At 33.6% G+C, this 20,982-nt stretch overlaps 3 protein-coding genes across 3 annotated transcripts; 1 reads left to right on the plus strand and 2 right to left on the minus strand.

Moving 5' to 3' along the window:
- Nucleotides 1-559: 559 nt before the first annotated feature.
- On the minus strand, nt 560-3,632 carry LOC146903311 (ribosomal RNA small subunit methyltransferase G). The gene is made up of 4 exons (XM_085737783.1): nt 2,610-3,632; nt 1,862-1,932; nt 1,355-1,754; nt 560-973 (listed from the first exon to the last, which is right to left on the minus strand). Exons 1-4 carry the CDS (start codon nt 2,727-2,729, stop codon nt 779-781), a joined length of 786 nt encoding a protein of 261 aa, XP_085593909.1. The 5' UTR covers nt 2,730-3,632; the 3' UTR covers nt 560-778.
- A 6,240-nt stretch (nt 3,633-9,872) lies between these two features.
- On the plus strand, nt 9,873-14,060 carry LOC146903312 (nucleoid-associated protein At4g30620, chloroplastic-like). Its single transcript, XM_085732819.1, has 7 exons — nt 9,873-10,128; nt 10,672-10,814; nt 12,557-12,666; nt 12,773-12,812; nt 13,100-13,171; nt 13,555-13,611; nt 13,703-14,060. The coding sequence occupies exons 1-7, from the start codon at nt 10,047-10,049 to the stop codon at nt 13,775-13,777; spliced, it is 579 nt and encodes a 192-aa protein (XP_085588945.1). The 5' UTR covers nt 9,873-10,046; the 3' UTR covers nt 13,778-14,060.
- Nucleotides 14,061-15,678: 1,618 nt separating this feature from the next.
- On the minus strand, nt 15,679-18,952 carry LOC146903313 (glycosyltransferase BC10-like). The gene is made up of 2 exons (XM_085732820.1): nt 18,260-18,952; nt 15,679-16,589 (listed from the first exon to the last, which is right to left on the minus strand). The coding sequence occupies exons 1-2, from the start codon at nt 18,881-18,883 to the stop codon at nt 15,948-15,950; spliced, it is 1,266 nt and encodes a 421-aa protein (XP_085588946.1). The 5' UTR covers nt 18,884-18,952; the 3' UTR covers nt 15,679-15,947.
- Nucleotides 18,953-20,982: the final 2,030 nt, after the last annotated feature.

Below are 20,982 nucleotides of genomic sequence, written 5' to 3' on the forward strand. Positions count from 1 at the left end.
TTAGAGTTAATGTTGACAAAATATCATTTCCAACTCACAAATTTACCACCAACTATGTTATTGTGGTCAGGTTAATAAGAGATTTCTTAGCAACTTCCGCAAATTCCTAGTAGACTTCAACTACTACTAGACCAGATTCTGGTCAAGATTATTTTCCTCTACCTACTAGATTTTGCCAAATGGCGGCGAAATAGGACACATTAATACTACACAATGGTGCCCCGCTCTAACGGAGAATCTTATGTTATATGTATACACAAATTAAATAATTAATAAACAATAATATGTGCATACCAATGGATAGTAGTGAACTAATCAAAGGACATATATCAAACCAAACCTTCAAAATTAAAGGACACCATCGCTTCTAAAAAAAAGTACCATCATCAAAAAAAGTTCTTAGCAAACCTAAGGATTGAAATTGAAACAAGCAATATAATATAATCTAAGGGCACCACCATCTCAAGTTCTTAACCACAAAACGCACATTTAATTTGGGTGACTTTTTGCAAAGCTAAAACATAAATGAAAAAATAAAGAAACTTTGAAGAGAGAGATATGATTTCAAGGGTTAAATTCTCCATTCCATCTAACATTATATATATTGAACATATGATGACATGATTCTATAGGGTAGTATATTTTATCTTTACAAGATGAAAACATAAAACTAGAATGGTTTTGTTGAAGGTAAAAAATCTGCTACCATATTATAAGGCAGAAGGCTACACATTCCAAATTGGCAGGAGTTAAGCCAAACTGTACTACTTATATATGATCAAACCCTTAATGCCACTTGGTCTTGCCATGTAATCTTCCTTTTCCCCGCCCTACTTGATCCTTCTCCAATGTTTCTACAAACTGAAAGCTTGATATCGTTGTGCGGCTCTTCATTCACAACTCTTTGTGCATTCTTCTTTTGTTCTTCAATCCACATGGACTGGTTATCTCCCTCCAATTCCTCCTCTTCTCTCTGTGAATCAACAAAATCGATGAAAAGTATTAAGGGTATGTTTAAAATGACTTATTGGAGTTTATCTACTGGTATAAACACTTGTAAAACTGTTTGACAATACGACTAGAAACAACTTATGACTCATAAGTTACTTTCAGCTTATTTTATAAGCTCTATGTGATGGCTTATGAAAACAACATATGAAAATAGTTTTGACTTTATTTCATCTTGCTACAGAAATAGCTTTTAAATTAGCACTTCCATATGATGTGTGATTATGCTATAAGTACTTAATTAAGATGTTTATCCAAACAGGACCCAAGTCTACTAGAATCAAAAAACACAAAAAAGGAGTTATTATGTGAACACAGCATGCAAAATGATATTAATATTAATTACCGAAATCTGGTTCAAGTCGAAGAATGGAGTTACACTCTTCTTGGCGGCTTCCTTTCCACTTTGAACCCTATCTTTGTGGTTGGAGTCAAGCACAGGAGCAGCAGAACTATGAAAAGAAGCATCTTTTTTACTTAAGCTCCTACCATTCTGGTTTAAGTCAAACACATGGCTAGTTTTCTGCAGTGTGTCTTCTACAGCTCCTCCATTGAAAACTCTTTCTTTTGGGTTCAATTTAGAAGCGGTATGAGGTCGCAAAGTAGATTCCTTTCTATTGTAATTCCTTCCCTTCGCAATCTTAGGCTCTTTAATTTTGAGCTTCTGAGGCTTTGCAACTTCTTGCTTAGGTTGAGGCCTTGGAAGTGGATGTTTAAGCAAGTACTTGTAACGTTGCCTTAAAAATCTGTAGTTGAAGAGTGGCAGAGATATAAGCTCTATGTGTAATATATAAACTAAACTGCAAACTATGAAAATAAAAACCAATAGGAATCAGGAATCATGAGACATTACCGAACTTCAGCAGATAGTATCAACTTTTTCTGCTTAACAGCCTCCAATTTCCTTCTCATGGCTTCTGTTTCCTGAAGAACATAATATAAATATTATTATAACTATTATCCTGAAATCTTCTACAACCAACTCAAACAAACAAGATAGCATGGCAAAATTAGATAAACAAATATGCTAATTAACTTCACAAATTCATCCCCAAAAAGAAAAGGCAGTTAATTAACACTTGATTAGTATTTAATTGTTAAATTCAGAACTTAATAGGTTTAAAAACTCCATGGTAAACATGATATCCGATAAAAACTACAAAGCTAAGCAAAGCGAAGGCTCCAAAACTTGATAACAATTGTAAACAAGAATCTGACAAAAAAAAACACTGCTATGTGACTGTTGTTTCATGGCTATTACAACATAGTACTCTGGAATTCAACAGAAAAGTATGAAATATTTTGTTTCATCAGATACAGAAATCCAACAAAGATGAACATGAGAATACACAGTTTCATCAGATCGGAGGTTTACTTGAAACAGTTATCAAACAACAACATCAAAACATAAATCCCCCTTTTAGTTTTCTCCAACAAACCCTTAATTTTCATATAACAAAGCAAAAAAACAAAAGATCCCCTTTTTTGTTTGCTTCAACAAACCCTGAATTATCAATCAAAGCCACGAAAGAAAAAACCAGATCTGATGAAACCCATATCATAAAAATTCAATCTTTGAATAATTCAGGTAAAAGGGTTACCTTGTTCAAATCTTCATAGTCTTGCAAGAGACTCTGATGCCTCATCATGGATCTATGATCCATGTAAACATCAGGTGGAGGGTTCATGGAGACAGCAACACCCTTCATCTTCTTCATCATATCAAAGAAGAAAAGAGAAACAGAAAACTATGGAGGTAAGAAGATAGAGAGAAGGAAGAGGAAGAAGAAGGAAGAAAAAGTGAGAGAAATAGAGAGAGAGAGAGAATAAGAAAAGAAGAGAATAATAAAGGAAGAGAGAAAAGAAAGAAAGGGTTAAGAAGGTTCTCGGTTTCTTTGTTTCTGTGAAACTCTGACCAAGAGAAAGAAACCGAAAAAGCCCACATAACTCGGTGAAAAATGAAAGAGCAGTGATGAAGATGGGATTTTTTGGGGTCTTGCAGAAGGGTAAAACGGGGAACATTATTTTGTTTGGTTGGAGGACAATTGAACACATCTAATCTAATCTAATCTAACATAACATTGTTTCTTTTTTGTTTTTCTTTCTTCAAACATAAATTTTGGTCCAGCTGGGCCATTGATGAGAGAGAAAGAGTGGTGTGGTGTGGTGTGGACTCTTTGATTTTATTTTTTTGATAAAAAGGATTGTGTTTGTTGCGTGGAGTTTCCATGTTTCTTCTTTGATTGTATATGTTGTTGGCGTCTGTGTGGAGAGAGAAATAATGGAATGGGTCAGAGTGATAGAAAAAGAAAGAATGGGTTTTTATTGTATTTCAATTTCAATTTCAATTGAAGAATAGTATTGTATAGAATATAGATCCATAGATTAGGGGCTGGAAAAAGAAAATATATATATAAAAAGGTGATAAATGAATGAGATGGGAATGGGATATTGATGATGCTGTTTTTCTCTCCATCATATGCTGTAGCAGTTGTTGGTTACAACCATATTTTTAGGCTTTAGGTATTGGTTTTTGTTTGTTTCTTTTGGGGTTGGTTGTGTCTGTGATTTGTGAATGTGAACTCACTCTCTCTCTCTCATAGTGCCATGCCATGGACATGGTTGCCTTTTTACCAAATGACTTCTCCACCCATTTCATATACTAACATTATTTTTGTCAAATTGTCAAATTGCTATTCATTTACCTTTATACCCTTCTCATATGTTTTTTTCTTTTTCCTGCTTTTCACCCTATTGTCCTGGGTGGAGAAATTCAATATTGGCTTTTTTCGTGATGAAGCAAAGCAGGTAAAGTAATAAAGAAGGAAAATCCCAAAACACCCATTTGTCAAAATTATTTTTGTGGGTGGTATTGATCCGTTTAAAGAGGATATATAAATGTCTTGATGATGTGCCTCATCATGTTTTCTTTTCTTCTCTCTCTCTAGCACTAGCATATGAAGGAGGGGTGGATTAGGTACTTTGTCTTGTACACTCAATATGAGTCACTTATATCTTTATAATAAATGTTTTCTTCCATCTTCATCAATGGAAATGGAAAGATCCCACCATCACCTACTTTCAGGACTTTATATGTGTGTGACACCAACCTACCTACCTAATAGCCACTATCACTGTTCATGAAAGCTTCATTTTTTATCTACAATAACCACCCTTCATCTTTTTATTTTTGGATCTATCTTATCTTATATTAGCCACCCTTCATTTCTTTGATTGTGTGGCCACGGATTTTGGGATTTTTATTTGCCCAATTTGATAATTGCTTAGCATACCCCTTTCCTTATGTGATAGCGTTACAAACGTAATTGTGTATACATTGTTCATACGCATGTTCTATTCTAGTTGATTTGCAACTAGCTTTGTCATTCATTTGATACAATCATGGCAATGGGGGCAATTTGGTTAATTCATGTGGGTGGTATACAAGAAATAGTAGTGGTACGAAACGTGAACCTACCAAGTATGACCGACCATGGTAAGAATTGAAAAGAAACCCAGTTTGCAGAAAAATAAAGATTCTGAGAGGTGCAGTTAAGGTAAAATAAAGCTGGTGGTGTTGCTGGCTGTTGATGTTGTTTTTTCCTTTTGCATTGGGGGGGGTTGGGTAGCGTCATCATTTCTCTTTCCTCATCAATTTAGTATTGTGTACGTGTGAGTCTTACGCTTTTTCCTCTTGTCTTTTTCGCCTCGTCAATTCGTATTCAAATTTAAATAAGTAGAAAATTGATCAAAATGATAATAGTTCCTCGAGAAAGGCACAGATGTACAGTATGAGTATTATTTTTGCTTTTGTCTGTGTGTGTGTGATACGAGGGAGAGATACATGGGAGTAAAATTCTCTCAATTAAAAAATAAAAAAATAGGGTGAAGTTTTTGATGTAGTAGTTGATAATGAGAAGATTAATAGTTAAAATCTCCGCATTATCCCCTCAATTCAATTGTTTCCTAATTAGAGATCAATTTTGAAGGGAATTTTACAAATAATAGTCAACCTTCCCTAAAAAAACAAATAACAGTCAACCCACAATTGAGAAATAATTGCAAGGAATACTCTTTTTTGACAAGAATTGCAAGGAATACTCTATTCAATGAAATATTATATCTAACCTTGTTTCATTTCTTTGATCGGATGTCCCGCTGAAGATGCAATTTTTCTTGCAAACCTTCTTCTAAACCAACAAACACAATGCAAAAGACTATGCAAAACTCAATGGATCTCCATGCAATTGCAATCCATATCATGACCCAATCCAATACCACAATCTTGTAAATGTTTTACATCATTTGATATTTACAAGATCATATATTTCTTATGTCGTTCAGCAAATGTGTTTTTTCATGAGTAACCAACTGACACGACATATGCGAATCATTCGCTATATTAAGGGCACTCTGACAATCGGTCTACGTCTTTCTCCTTCTTTCATTGATAAGCTTGTTACATACATTTATGTCGATTAGAGTGGTTGTCCGACACTAAAAGGTCTAAATCTGGATATTGTATTTGTTTAGGGTATTTAATATATTAGTCATTGAAACGACAACTAACTTTGTCTCGATCTAGTGTTGAAGTCGAGTGTTGTGGTGTTGTTAATGTAGTTCATGAGCCTTGTTGGCTTAAGAACTTGCTTTATTCTGGAGCTCCATTGTCCTATCACGAAAGTTGCTTTATTTATTGTGATCATGTAAATGTGGTTTATCTTTTCCGACAACCCGTTCAAGTTTAATGCATTATACATATTGAAATGTGTATTCATTTTGTGCATGAGAAAGTTGCTTGTGGTCAAGTTTGGGTATTATATGTTCCTTCTCGTTGCTAGATTATTGTCATCTTAACGAATGAACTTACATTGCAACTCTTTGATGATTTTCATGATAGTATAAACATTTGTCCAACTCCTATTTCAACAACGGAGTGTATTGAAATAACAAATATCTTCTATATATATTTTATGTATATTTAGGAATCAAATCAGCACAATCTTAAAAAATTTGCAAGATAATAATGTGTTGATTTGATTCCTAAATATCTGCAAGATAATATACAAAATTAGTGTGAGCCATTTTCGGTGTTTATTGTTCAAAGCGGGGGTGATTTTGCAAGATTTTTTTTTACTCTATTTCAATAATGAATATAAAAGATTTTGCAAGATAAAATTTACTCCATTTCTCGCTTCGTAAATCTTTAAAATAGTTGCACACCAAATTAACGTGAGCCATTTTTGGTGTTTATTGTTCAAAGAAAGGGATTGAAAATAGTTAAGAGATACCACATTACCGGCAAAATCACCTCCTTCCGATCCATTTAACAATGTAATACTAGACTCCACCAACAAACTTACAAAACAAATGGTCTACCGCCTTTAGGTGTCCCGGGCACCAAACACAATATGAAACAAACCATAAAAAAAATACTCAATTTCTACCTAAATTTCCCCTAGTAGGAAGTTTAATAAAGATTAATTGCCAAAAGAAAATTTGAACCTTTTCTAAGGCAAGACGCACCCAAATAGCTTTCAAACCTCTTTGGATGCCCGCACTCAAAGCTGAAGGAGAACAAAGTGTATCGCTCAAGGCCTCATACAACGACTTGATCAAGAAAGTGTTGGAGTTATTGATCACCCAACTCCAAACACTATTCTTTGTTGATCACTCAAATTTTGGCAAGGTCTAGACCATTATTAGGCTTCCGCAACAGTTCGCTTCTCCCCATATGATTCAACAACATGTATCTTAGTTCCATAAATAGTTTTTTGATTTTGTATTGTTTGTCAAGGACTTGGTAGATCTCATCCTACATGGCACTGATACGACATTTGGAAATATGAAATGATATTTTGCCTTTTCACATACATACATACATCCTTCCTAGGTCTGTCGAAAATGTTACAAGGCCACCTGAGCAGGAAGCCCTTAATGATAGTGTTATTGAACAGCTGGGGGCATACATAAGGTAGACATGACCAAACAATTAGGCAACATCATAGACCATGTCTTAGGGATAATGGTCAAAGGTCAAGCGGAACGGGGAAGTCCAACATGGTCGAGTTTGAAGCAGATCTTTGACGATGTTCACGGAGGATTCATCTATCACCGGAGGAGGTGCTAGGGGGTGGGCATACTACCTAGTAGTTGTGCGTTATAACTTCTGGGTTTTAATGATGTTAATATTTTAAATTTATGTTGTTTCACATGCTTTCATTATATATGTGCTTATAATTTGTTTAGAGGCACGTTGCAAGCAATCCGCCGTCAATTTGCCAAAACATTTTTGTTAACTTACTATCTCTTGTTTTATCTGTGTTGATACAATTTAAATTTTATTATTCGAACTGTGTCAACTTATGAACTACAATTTGTCTTTTAAATTGGTGTAATGGAAGGTTCGACACCTTTCGGCGGATTTTATAGTCTTAAGTGTTAATATATTTTCAGAAACGTGTTGAAATAAGAATTTATAGGGGGTGGCCATAGGGTGGGAAAAGTAATACTCAAATCTTTTTCGGCGGATTTTGGTAGGGTTCATAGGAACGGTCAACAATGACCATGACACCACAAACACTCCTACAAAACTTAAAAAATTTGAAGAGAATGGAAGAAAAGAGGTGAAGTGAAGAATGAAGGTATTTGTTGAAGATTGAAGCCTATTTATAGCATAAAACAAGTCCTAGGTCATTAATACAGTCAATAAAAACGTGTTAGTGGTTGTAACCGTCCAAACCCACATTAATGTCTCTCTTTTAAAAGTGCTGAATCATTCCGGATTATACATTCCGGAATGTCCTTAGCCCTGCAAAGAAGTGCCAACTTTTCCCTCGTTCACACCATAATCGCATTAATCCGGAAAATATAACCCGGAAACTAGAGCTGTCAAAACGGGCCGGGCCTACCGGGCCGGCCCGCAAAAGCCCGGAAAAATGTAGGGCTTGGACACAAAAATTTAGGCCCGTTTAAATTCGGGCCTTTTTAGCCCGAGCCCGTTGAGGCCCGAGCCCGTCACGGGCTAGCCCGACCGGGCCGCGGGTAGCCCGTTTAATTTATAATTATTTTTTGACAATATAATTTTCTATAACCCACCATGAAGATGTAGTCATGATTCAATTTTTTTTGGAGAAGCAAAGAAATAACTTTATTCAATAAAAATGCACCTAAAAGCACAAGAAATGTTATGCAGATTTCAATAGCAGAACATGAATAACAGATTGCAAATGACAAAGCCATAGCCCCTTTGAACTTGTGTCTATTCTCAATAATGCTCTTAACAATTCTAACCAAGAAAGCTACACCTGCAACAACTATTAACCGCTTACTGCACCAGACAAATAATCTAACTAAACATACCAATTACCACAAATTGAGACATGACCAAGAGCGAAAAAAAGACACAAGGCTTTCCTTCTAAGAAAGTATCAGCACGACACACCTAAAGCAAACATGTCACCTCCACAAGAAACAACACAGCCAGACAGAAGGCCAACAAATAGTAAACATATACTTTAGCTTTAAATGTTATGAATACAAATTTGAGCAACAATTCTAAGAAGTGAGATACTTTATAAAAAAACAGTGGTAAATTGTTAATTGAGTTGTCGGTAGGTATTTTTTAGTGTAATTTTTTATTTTTAAATTAAAAGCTTTAATTAACCGGGCTAGCCCGAAAGCCCGTAGCCCGCAAAGGGCCGGGCTTGGACAAATATTTTTAAGCCCGTTTATCTTCCGGCCCTTTTTGGCCCTGCCCGCAAAAGCCCGAGCCCGTCATGGGCCGGCCCGTCGCGGGCCGGGTAGCCCGTTTTGACAGCTCTACCGGAAACCAAAGGTGAATTCCGGATTGTATTTTCCGGACCGCGTCAGTGTCATGGCCGGTGGTCTGCACGACACGTTTTTTACAGTGGTCAAGTAAAAAAAACGTGTTTTACCACGTTTTTTGACTGCATTTATGGTTTTCCAACCATTTTTCACCCACCCCTCCCTATAAATATCCTTCCAAACCCCACCATTTCTCAAACCATCCCTCTCATCCTCTTCTTCCTTCTACAACCATGGTTTTCCATCGTTGGCCTTTCATAGATAAGGGCCTCGTTGAAAACTTTCAGGGTTTGTATGAACGGTCAATGAGGATGGAACCGCGCTGCAACGAAGGGCGGTTCATCTGAGGGTCATGTGGGTCAGTGTGGTTCTTAGCTTCGCCTGTCTGGGCGTAAGTCTGAGCACCCCCCACCTCCCTCAGGGACATTGGTTTCTTCTTCCCGCCCTCCTCTTCCCCCCTCCTCCGGTTTTCCTCCAATAGTCAAGCTACTGTTATGTCCTATCACATAGCAGTGGTTAGGCTCTTAGGAGATTAGAATTAGGCTCTTAGGAGATTAGAAATAGATTTAGGATTTTATGTAATAAGCTTAAAAAGCTTGAAAATTATTGTAATGTATTGTTCATATATTAATAAAATGAGTTGTTTTTATGTTTGTGTCTTTTTATTTCAGTTTTTTATTTTATTCGGATTTTATTTTACGAATTGTAGAGCTTAAAATTGCAAAAGTTCTGCTAAAATACTATTCCGGATTTTAAAATCCGGAAACATCTGAAGAATACTAACAATACGTTCCGGAATACGAAATCCGGACCAGGGGTAAAATTGGAAAAAAAAATAGGGCGCGCGAGGAAAGACATAGGGTGGGAAAAGTAATACTCAAGATTTTTATTTTTTCCAATATGTTGGCCTGGGCCGGGTCATTTTGAGAGGTGTAGGCAAGAATTACTTGTTGTCACGACACACAATTGGTCGGTGGTACTAGTAGTAATCTGAAACGGTGTTTCAGTTAAAAGTACCGCAATTCGAGTGACCGAGTATTGTGTTGTGTTGGTTTGCTTTGGTTCGAGTCTCCAACACGCCCTAGTACCAAAAAAAAAAAAAAAAAAATCTTGATATTATCTATCTGACAGAACTCACAGAAGTAACATCATCTCCAACTCCAACTCCAACTTCAACTTCAAACCCAGACACACCGCTTGCACTTGAAGGAATGGCTTTCACAGTTTCTCTCACAGGTCACATCCACGCAACCACTCAATGCTCAAACCGGAACCCTTTATCATCATCTCTATGTAAGTATTCTTTCTTTTTCACTTTAACATCATGCTCGCTTTGCTTTTCCATTACGCACTTTAATTTCATTTTCAATTATCCTTAGTTTATGTCAATTTATTTTCACCAATTTAAACCTTGAATTTTGCACTTTTATTTTCGTGTTTGACCGTATCGTTGGAAAATAAACTTACCCTTTGACATATAGCTAGGGCTATAGACTAAGAGATAAAATATTTTGTTAGTTGAATTCCTTGGTAAATTATCAGTTTGGTTCTTGAATGTGTCAAGCGCAGAACAACCCATGGTATTTGAATGTTTCAAAATTACAAAAACATCCGTGAATGTGTTTTTCCTTAGTGAGTGCCATCCTATAATGTGTTTTTCCCTAGTTAGTTTGATTTTCTGATTTTTGGATACACTTAGCGACCATAGTCCCTACTGACATTACTTCACACATTTTGGGACTAAAATGACGATTTGCTCTTGTGAATTCATACATGCTTTGATTATCAAATTACTGTTTATCGATGAATTATTTGTTGTTGACTTTAATTCTATAGGTAAACTAAGCTCCAGTGCTAACGTAGTTGATATGAGGTTAGTATCCCGGCGTGGCCTACAAAAAGTTGGATCTAATCATAGAAATTTCAGAGTCCACGCCCTCTTCGGAGGAAAAAAAGATAATGAAAGTGGTGATAATAAGGTTAGCCATCTCAGCTTTCTTTTTCCATCAATGCTACGAATGAATGAATACTCAGACAGGGTCACAAACTTGCATTTGTATCCATATTTGCTATCTGTTTGCTTTTTTCATCATTTGCATAAGTGACAATTATTAAGGACCATGACTTTTTTCATTGCCATTTTTCTTTGATGAAAGCATTACAGGTTTTGTTTTTCTCCTTGTTCGATCTTCATCTCATTAGTCAACTATTATTATATTGTGCATGAGAGAAATGAATAAGTGATAGCTTATAAAAAACCTCTTCTACAGGAGTGTTCTTTTCTTGAATGCTAATCTATCACTTTTTCTTTGTGAGAACTTCTCATATTTGGTGTGTGGAATAGTTCCTTACAAAGATGCATTTTAAGAATCTGTTATAAGACTGCATTAGGTAGGATACGAGATTCTCCCAAGCAATAGAAACCTTTCAATCCACCATGATACTTCGTAATGTTAAACCTTTTCCCATTTGTGTAATTACAAATTATGATAATATCCACCTTCAATGCTAGGAATTACACTGTGAATTCAGTTTTTTGGTCATGTTATCCTTTGTTCGTATGGAACAGAGTGTTGGGCTGTCAAGAACCAACACGTAAATAAATTAAGCGACAGCGTAATAGAGATGAGGATGTTGCATTGGATGTGTGGTAAGACTAGATGAGATATGATTTGAAATAACAACATTAGAGAGAGAGTTGGGGTAGCACCTATAGTAGAAAAGATGGTGGAAACTAGACTTAGGTGGTTTGGGCATGTAGAGAGAAGACATGTAAATTATGTAGTAAGGAGAATAGATCAGATGGAGAGTAGTCAAATTACTAGAGGCAAAAGAAGACCAAGAAAAACTATAAGAGAATCTACTAAGAAAGATCTAGAGATTAATGAGTTGGATAGAAATATGGTATATGATAGAGCATAATGGCGCCGTCTGATCCATGTAGCCGACCCCACATAGTGGGATAAGGCTTGGTTGTTGCTATCCTGTGTTCATTTATTTTATTTTCTCGTGGGCTGAAGACAATTAGCGAAATGCAAACAAAACCCTTACATTGAATAAAATTTGTGAAATAGGTACATAGTGATTCTCCATGTGTACCAAATTAATTTATACATCGGTTATTCCTCAAACAAGTCACAAGGTACTTTTGATTCTCTTTTCAAAATTACGAAGTACACAAATATTGTGAACTGGGTAAAAGAGGTTCTGGTAGTGTGGTTTCCTGTCTGCATCCAAGAGACTTGATCCATAGAAGCACCGCTTAAACTTTTGTAGTTTTCTTGCACTTACAAAGACACTGTTTCAGAGATTTTCTGATGCACAACATGTTTTATAAAGGTCTTAATTAGGATATGCATTTGTGATATTGATCCATGACAAACCTTCGGTTCTTCACTGCCTTATATGCCGAAGCGAAAACTCAATCATTAAAGTAGTTCTTGCCCCTTCTGAGTTGGATGATATATGATATTATCACTGTGAAGAATAAATCTATTACCCTCTTTAAAAAGTCCAATACAAAAAAGAAAATCACTTTTATATTTGGGAAAATGTTGGTAACTCATTCGATTGCACAATATCATGTGACACATGGACAGCATGCTAGTCCAATCCATCAAATTAAAAATTGTTGGAGTATTGTATTGTGTGTTTGTCAATCTGACAGTAACTGATCATAATATTCATAATAATTATTGGTGGGTTTGTTAATTGATTATAGGGCGGAATGCTCGGTCAGCTCGGAAACATGCAAAATCTGTTCGAGACTGTGAAGAAGGCGCAAGCGGTTGTCCAAGTAGAATCAAATCGGATACAGAAAGAACTTGCTGCGTATAACATACTTGCTTAACAATTATTGTTTTTTTTTTTTTGGTCTCTTCCAAGTTATACGAGTTAATCACAGTAGAGTTTTTTTTGTCTTTATTCCACTATGCAGAGCCGAGTTTGATGGTTACTGTGAGGGTGAGTTAATAAAGGTATGATATTTTCCTGCTCTCTCTCTAATGTTGTGTGGTAGAAACTAGAAACCTTTCATGCTTATGTGAGAAAATTTGAAAATGTTAGAGAAGAACCTCGGCACAATAGTTAGAGTTGTTGCTGTGTGATTCGAATGTTACGAGATTTAGTCGTATAATATAATAGATCTGCAATGGATCCAACCCTTTCCTTGAGTCTGCAAGGCAGAGATTTATAGTACCATATTACCCATTTCTTGGTTTCACTTTCATCTGTTTACTTCATTTTGATTAGGTTTAATTTTCAGGTGACACTATCAGGGAATCAGCAACCTGTACGAACACAAATTACCGAGGCTGCTATGGAATTAGGATCAGAAGTGAGTATGCAATTCAAGTGATTTCATAACTTCATATGCATTATTTCCTGTCAGATTGTATCTAATAGCATATTGCATACATATCCGTGATAAGTGATGACTAATAGCTATACTATGATTTAGGATTAGACTTTTATAAGGTGAACAAAAATAGGTAAAGAATCTATATGTAAATTATTTGATCTTTTTAGGCTGCTTAAGGAAAATTTATAAGGTGAACAAAAATAGGTAAAGAATCTATATGTAAATTATTTGATCTTTTTAGGCTGCTTAAGGAAATTTTTATGCACTGAATGTTGGGGTAGATATATCAATTACTTTTTCAATAATCTAAATATGGTCTAGAAATTGGCATTTGATATTTAAACATCTTTGGGTTGCAGAAACTTTCACTTTTGGTCACAGAGGCTTACAAGGATGCACACCAGAAGAGTGTCCAGGTAAAAATAACTTTTCAAGAGGAAGAATGAAAATTCATTTGCCTTTGTAGTATGTTGATTTGTTTAAACATGCTGTTGCTTATGTTTTCAGGCCATGAAGGAAAGGATGAGTGATCTTGCTCAGAGTTTAGGAATGCCACCAGGTCTCGGTGAAGGGTTGAAGTGATGACAGAGAAGGATGGAACCTCGATTTCGCATACAAAACTATTTCATAAATGCATATGTACTTCTTTTACTGTGATTATGGATTATCAATCTTGTTTACTCAGTTGTGTAGGGATCACTTGAAATGGAGATGGACCTCTACTCCCCTCACCCCTTTTTCCTGTCCTCTATTACTTCCTTTAGGTCTTATATTTTTATTTTTTTTGAGCAATTTAGGTCTTATATTTGTCTTATACAATTCAAGGTTTAATAGTTTTTTCAATGAAAGATTTAATTAAGTAGTACATGTTTTCAAATTGTGATATTTAGAAATGGGTTTTATCAAATTTGCAATATTCTCCCTGCTCATTCTAAGTCTATGAAATGGATCCTTTATCTATAGGATAAAAAAGTTAGCGGACTTTCTTTTTATCTTGGTTTAAATGCACTTTTGATCCTCCTTTAAAAAAAAAAATGAAGTTTTAATTCATCTATTTTAAAATTCTGTTTTTTGTCCTCCTATTTAACTTTGTTTTTTTCCTTCTAAGTTTTGATCATTTGTCCATTTTTGGGTATTTTTTTTTTTTTTATAATGAGACATTCATTAGGTCATACTGAATATCCATGTCAACGTCTAATAAGCGCTATCACGTCATAAATGAATAGGTCACACCATCAAAAAAATGAGATGAGGGGCCGAAATTTCAGAAAAAGTTAAATAGAGGAACAAAAAATCGATTTCTAAAATAGAGGGATTAAAATTTTATTTAGAAAAGGGGATAAAATGCATTTAAACCATTATCATTTATCTCATCTCTCACATTTCTCATAAAATACAACATAATTTTCTTTTTTGGACCAGTTACGCAACATCATTTTCAACTGTGTAAGAAAATACATTAATAATTTGCTTGCATAAGAGGATTTTGCATCTCTTGTTACACATCATCATTTTTAGAGATAATAAATGTCATGCAATTTGGTTACTTTTGAGTTTGAGTACGAGAGCCTAGTCATTTGATACTTGAATGTTAGCTTATGGATGTGGATGTATCTCTGCAAAGGGTAAGCGCTACAAATTTGAAACCACAACAACGATCCATGTTTACTAGAAGCCACAATTGGTGGTTTCACAATATCACGACAATTTTTGCTTGGGACGCAAGAATAGTTGTTCCACCGCACATCTAGATAAGCTATACATAAAAAATCACCACCTCAAATATGCCTGGTATTTCTAAAACACCTTAGCTCTCGGCATCCCTTTTGTCACTCTCTCCGATCGTAAATTGGCACTCTCTCCACCACTAATTCCATCGAATATCCCTCTGAAGAACCTTCCTCTGCTGTCTCTCCAACTACCCACCCTCGCAACTTCCTAGTTCAGATAAAGCTTGCTCTTTGTTTTATGGAAGGTCAAATGCTCTTACCTTGACAAGCAATTAATTGAATGTAGGACCTATTAGTTAATTTGGCTTGAGTTTATCAATTCTTGGGAGGATTAATTGTGTAAATGAGAGAGATTCTTTCATTCCTATCAATGCCTAAGGTTAAGAAGATATATTTTAGTTCTAGAAATAAGCAGAAAATTCTAGGTGTTAATGACTTTGTATATATACTTGGTCTACGTCTAATGGGTGGAATCTCTGGTCATATCCATGAATGTTTTCGTTGCTAATGAGTTCTAACTAACACATTAGCAACGAAAAAAATCATGGATATGACCAGAGATTGATTACCTTTTTAGATTTTGTGACTTTTTACTTTGCTTTGCTTCTGCTACCACATGACATTCATTTAGAATGAAATCAAGCTAGACATATATTTCCTTCTGATTAGTGGTTTCTGAGCCAGTCTTCCATTGCTTAATCAGTCATTATTTTATTAAAAAAAATCATATAAGTCGCTTAACCATAACAAGTAAAACAATAAGACTGGTTAGAGAATCACCATGTTCAGAAAACTGAAGCATATGTTGCTGCCAAAATAAATAACAGAAGAATATTATAATCCATCACCATTGAGGGAGTGGATTTGGATCCGGTTCCTGCAAGTAATGTTTTTCATAAAAACCTCAGGAAAAAGAAAAGGACCAAATTCTAGGTACCCCGAATTCATTACATAAATCAATGAACATGATGGTTCAGCTATAAGTGGAGAAAGTAGCACAAGTGAATATGTGCATACTAAAATCAATTGAATTGCATCAACTCTTCAGCAAATCTGAGCAAACTATCCAAAGCATTAGGAGTGAATTTCCTTGCAAACAAATGGCAAACATTGGTTGTCCTTCCATTGTACTCACAAGTGCTTCCAAACCTTAACCTCTCCAAAAAATCTTTAGTGACATCTTTGCCATTAAATTTTGATGGATGGCGTCCACCTTTTGACCAATCAACCCATGTCAAAGTTCTGTTAGAATTCCTCTCCCAAAATTTGATACTAATCAATGTTGGCAAATAGTGTTCATCACTATAACATGAAGGGTTGCAGTATTTTTTAAACTTAGAAAAATATGTCTCGTCTGATACTATACGAACTGCAAGGTAACGATCAATTTGAAACCATTGAGACCCTTTTCTCCATTGTGAAAGTTCAATCAATGGCCTCATTTGGTAGTTGTATCTTCCACGTCCTTGTGCACCTGGCTTATCATTAGCTTCCACAAATGATAGTTTTGAGTTCATTAGATAAGTGTAGATTGTGGAGAAATTGAACAAAGGTATGCATGATTCTGAAAGTAGTACAAAACGTTGGTTTGAGAAATCAAGCAATGCATTTGCTAGTAGACGTTTCTCAGCCTCTATCATGCTATTCTCACCCCACTTTACCCCCTGCATGAACAATAGAAAATCATAGATAATTAATATGTTTTACAGTATTAGAGGAAATATTTATATTTTATTTTTGTTGAACGGGAAATATATCGATATGAACTAAAACTAAAATATTGAGAATCAAAAGGACAAAAACTAGTAGTTTTTTTTTGTTGTTACAGGACTAAAACAAAATAAAAAAATATTACGAAAAATTTAAACATATATAATAGACCCTCTCACCTTTTTTTTAGCAAATTCTTTTACTAACACTACCAAAAAGCAAATTCTTTTACTATTAAAAAACATTATGTCAAAAAAAATATTAAAACAATAATATGATGACATTGTAGTAGGATTAAGTCGAAGCAAAATAATGTGAACTTGCTTAGATTCCTAAGAACGAATCTATATGGTGAAATGGTTTTCTACCATTACTTTTACCAAAATTAGACATTTACATATATATGTTATATGTAGAGGGAGGTAGTTTTTTTTCTTCTTTTTATTTTTTCTTCTTTTTATGTGGAGGGAGGTAGTGAATACTGATCTTATTTTGTCAAAAAAAAAATAATCTTATAAAATAAAATTAACAAAAAGTTGCAGATATAATTCCGAAACTTGTTATTATAGAATATACTATACACATAGGGTGTGTTTGTTTTAAGGAATAACATTCCTTGAAATATAAAGATGTGAATTTTATTCTAAGGTATTTAGAAAAAAGATGTTTGGTTAACATTATGATATTCGCACGAACCTTCAAAATAGAGAGATTATAATAGGTAGTTTACACATGAATTTATTCTCATCTTCATAGGGAAAAAAATTCTATTTCCGAAAACTTTTTATATCCAAAAATAAAATTTAGTAAACTTGTAACAAACTTTTTATATCCAAAAAAAAATAGTAATTTAATTCATAGAATTCATCTAGTTAGTCGGTTTAGAAAGATTTCTTTATATATATATATATATATATATATATATATATATATATATATATATATATATATATATATATATAACTTGGATGTTGACCCTAAATTTTTACCATTTAAAAAACTTAAAGATGCATGAATGAAATTTTTTAATGGAATAAAGTCGTAATTCAATAAATATTTTTTTATTCCAAAAAATCTACAAATAAAGATAAAACAAACGCATACTAAATCAACATGAACGGATTAGTAGTGGTGAAGGGTTAATTCATGCATCTTTAAGTTTATTATGGAAAGTTTAGATGGTGTGAACGGAAAAAAATATGGACTGATTTTATTAATAATCATTAATAAAATATAGTACATGATGTGTAAACAAAAAAATAATTTTTTTTAAGATAAAAAATATTTATTGAATTACGACTTTATTCCATTAAAAAATTTCATTCATGCATCTTTAAGTTTTTTAAATGGTAAAATTTTAGGGTCAACATCCAAGTTTGTCCCTGAAAAAACAAAGACCCATTTCGTCAAAATAGTCTCATATATACATATGATCAAATAAATCTTTCTAAACCGACTAACTAGATGAATTCTATGAATTAAATTACTATTTTTTTTGTCGCTTTATGATCAAATAGGTCTCTGTTTTTATTTTCTTTCTTAAGAAACAATTTGAGCATCTACACTAAATTTTTAATTTCTAAACTTTTAATTAATAGAAAAAGAGAATATTTTGAATTGATACCTTGCTTGGGATTCTTCGGTCATGAAACACTGAACTTTGATTATAAACCATTTCATTGAAAGAAGGATTAGGATGTACGTAGATAGAATATAATCCTTCATTTCCTTTGAAAAATTTCTCCCAAAGTGGAGCCAACAAAACAGGACCTATTGTCAAAAACATAAACGCAACCTTTGGTGTTTGTTTGAATGGAGTTTTATGAATCATAGGATCGAATGAAGCTCTCCAAAACAATTCATCATCATTCATGTCATGCATAGCCATAGGAATCTTCAATAAGTCTTTCAACCCAATTGAAGTAAGGTTATTAGTAACAACCAAACAATTTTTTTTGATAGAAATATTTGTTTGGTTATAATGCTCATTTGAAATGTTGGATGATAATATTGAAGGAGAATGAGAAAAACGAGGTGGTGGATTGAGGCTAAAGGATGGATATTGGGATTTTTGGATTTGAAAGTTGAATGAAAATTTTTTGACGCACAAAGTGAGTGTGATCCCAATGAGTAAACCACAACCAAAGACCAAAATATGAGCAATGAAGTTGAGTAGATAGCGTTGAACATTGAAAATATTTAGATACGATGATGAGGTTATGCTACGTTGTTCTGTATTGTTCTCCATGGTGATGGCAACTACAAAAAAAAAAATGATTAGAAGGAAGAGACTTTGTGTTTTATGGATAAATGTACACTCTTGTTAAAAGGCACTGATTTTATAAAAAAAAATGTCTTCAACGTTGCATAATTACAAAGCCCTCTTCTCTCGTTTTTTTTTTTTTGTGCTCAATTTAAAAAAATTGAAATAAGGAATTATATCAAATTGACATAATACAGAAAAAAAAAGTCAAATTTAAATTTTATTACATCTATATATAGATATTTTTATGTTTTTTGAAATTCAAAATTCAATTTATAAAATAATAATAACAATAATATTTTTTAAATGAAATTAAAAAAAATATATTTTTTTCTTATACAAAATTTAAAATAGTTTAATTGAATTTATTTGTAATTTTTAATTTTAATTCATATATATTTTCAAAGTTTTATTACTGATAAATATAAAAAAAAAATGGGACAAATATTTGTCAATGTTAAATCTAGAAAATATTTATCATTGGTAAAATATTTATAATTAAAAGTCAAACATTTTTTGTTGATAAATATAAAAATATAATGACAATATATTTTTCATTGATGCATAAAAACAAGAGATATATATTTAGTACTAATATTTTTCATCATGTCCACATAGATATTTTATCTCTACTAGACTAAGTTGTCTAAATTCCTTTCAAAAAAAAGTGGTCCTAATACACCTCACACTCTCCTTGATTTAGCATTACCTATTTCAAATATTAGTTTTATTTTCTTGATAATAAAATATTAGTTCTTTATTTTCCAAAAAAAAAAATAGTTTTTCATTAACTTGAGACCCTGTAATCATATCATCTATAATTAATGAGATTCATGTACCACTCTTTTGGTACACCCTTTTGGTACACCCATGACATGGCATTTAATATTATTTTTTATTTATTTAATTAATAGAAAAAAACAACAACACAGTAACAGAAGAAAAAAAACACAGTAACAGTCTTCCTCTCCTTCAACCAACATCACAATCTCCTCCCACCACCGCCTCTCTTGCCCGCCACCATCTCCTCTCAACCACCGTCGGCTTGGCTCACACTCAACGTCGTATCATAGTCTCTGTGCGACACTGTTCCTTCTCTCCGTCGTGACCCAGTTCTATCATCAGAAATCACATCGTCGGAATCCTGTCGGAAACTTAATCTCTATGTTGAAGGTGACCTTTATCTCAAATTTTTCATTCCATTTTGTTATATGACTTTGTATTTAAGGTTTGTGGATTTTAATGGTTGTTCTAAAAAAAAATATCGATAAACACTGATAAAAAATTAAAGTTATGAATTTAGTCAATTATGATTTTGAATGTTTTGTACAATAAAGACTGATATTGGCAACACTAATAGGAAGATGGTTTTTCATACTGTAACTATAATAGTGGTGAAGTACAACTATAATCTGGTTACTTTGCTTAAAGCATGTCAAAGATAGAAATTAGACTCATATGTTGTTTTGCGTTTTCTGAGTTGTTTTGTGTCATAAGTTATTTTACATTTGATAATGATTAGTAATGTGTTTGTTGTTTGGGATAAAAACATTTTAGTTGATTGCAGGAATACTCAATCACAATCACTCACACTTGAGGTTTTTTATGGTGACATTGGGCAATATAAACGATTGAGAATGGAATTGTAATATTACCCCATGACTTGGAAGCACAAACTAAAAAGGAGCTTCAATTGAGGTAGATGTCATGACTTGATATGCCCAAGGTGAAAGATAAGAAATATCATGGAACCATGACAGTCAAGGTCTTGTATTACCAATTTAACAAGGATCAGATATAAATATGGTTACACCTTTGTAAAATTGTGGTCACACGCTTCAAATATTTGCTTATATGTAGTTTTTTTTATGAAAACAATATTATTTTAAGACAATTTATCACTAAAATATTAAAAGTGAGAGAGATTCTATGTTTCTTGGACTCTTAATTGCATTAGTTTTCTGTTGTGCGGCTGGTAAACTTATAGACGACCAATTTTAAACACAGGAAAAAACATGGTTATGCTTTTGTAAAATTGTGGTTATACACTTCGACAATTTGGTTATCTGAAGTTTTGTTGTAAA

This window comes from Medicago sativa, chromosome 8, assembly GCF_051527215.1.
Source record: "Medicago sativa cultivar Bolivia chromosome 8, Bolivia_mono, whole genome shotgun sequence".
In the NCBI taxonomy this organism is placed as follows: domain Eukaryota; kingdom Viridiplantae; phylum Streptophyta; class Magnoliopsida; order Fabales; family Fabaceae; genus Medicago; species Medicago sativa.

What these genes read in the sequence shown, in the direction of transcription:
- LOC146903311 (XM_085737783.1), bottom strand. Translation starts at nt 2,729, where the DNA reads ATGATGAAGAAGATGAAGGGTGTTGCTGTCTCCATGAACCCTCCACCT. An exon ending in ACTATGAAGATTTGAACAAG is followed by an intron (nt 1,933 to 2,609) that starts GTAACCCTTTTA and finishes TATGTTCTTCAG; the next exon opens with GAAACAGAAGCCATGAGAAG. An exon ending in ATACTATCTGCTGAAGTTCG is followed by an intron (nt 1,755 to 1,861) that starts GTAATGTCTCAT and finishes CTTCAACTACAG; the next exon opens with ATTTTTAAGGCAACGTTACA.
- LOC146903313 (XM_085732820.1), bottom strand. Translation starts at nt 18,883, where the DNA reads ATGGAGAACAATACAGAACAACGTAGCATAACCTCATCATCGTATCTA. An exon ending in ACCGAAGAATCCCAAGCAAG is followed by an intron (nt 16,590 to 18,259) that starts GTATCAATTCAA and finishes TTGTTCATGCAG; the next exon opens with GGGGTAAAGTGGGGTGAGAA.
- LOC146903312 (XM_085732819.1), top strand. Translation starts at nt 10,047, where the DNA reads ATGGCTTTCACAGTTTCTCTCACAGGTCACATCCACGCAACCACTCAA. An exon ending in CCCTTTATCATCATCTCTAT is followed by an intron (nt 10,129 to 10,671) that starts GTAAGTATTCTT and finishes TTAATTCTATAG; the next exon opens with GTAAACTAAGCTCCAGTGCT. An exon ending in GTGAGGGTGAGTTAATAAAG is followed by an intron (nt 12,813 to 13,099) that starts GTATGATATTTT and finishes TTTAATTTTCAG; the next exon opens with GTGACACTATCAGGGAATCA.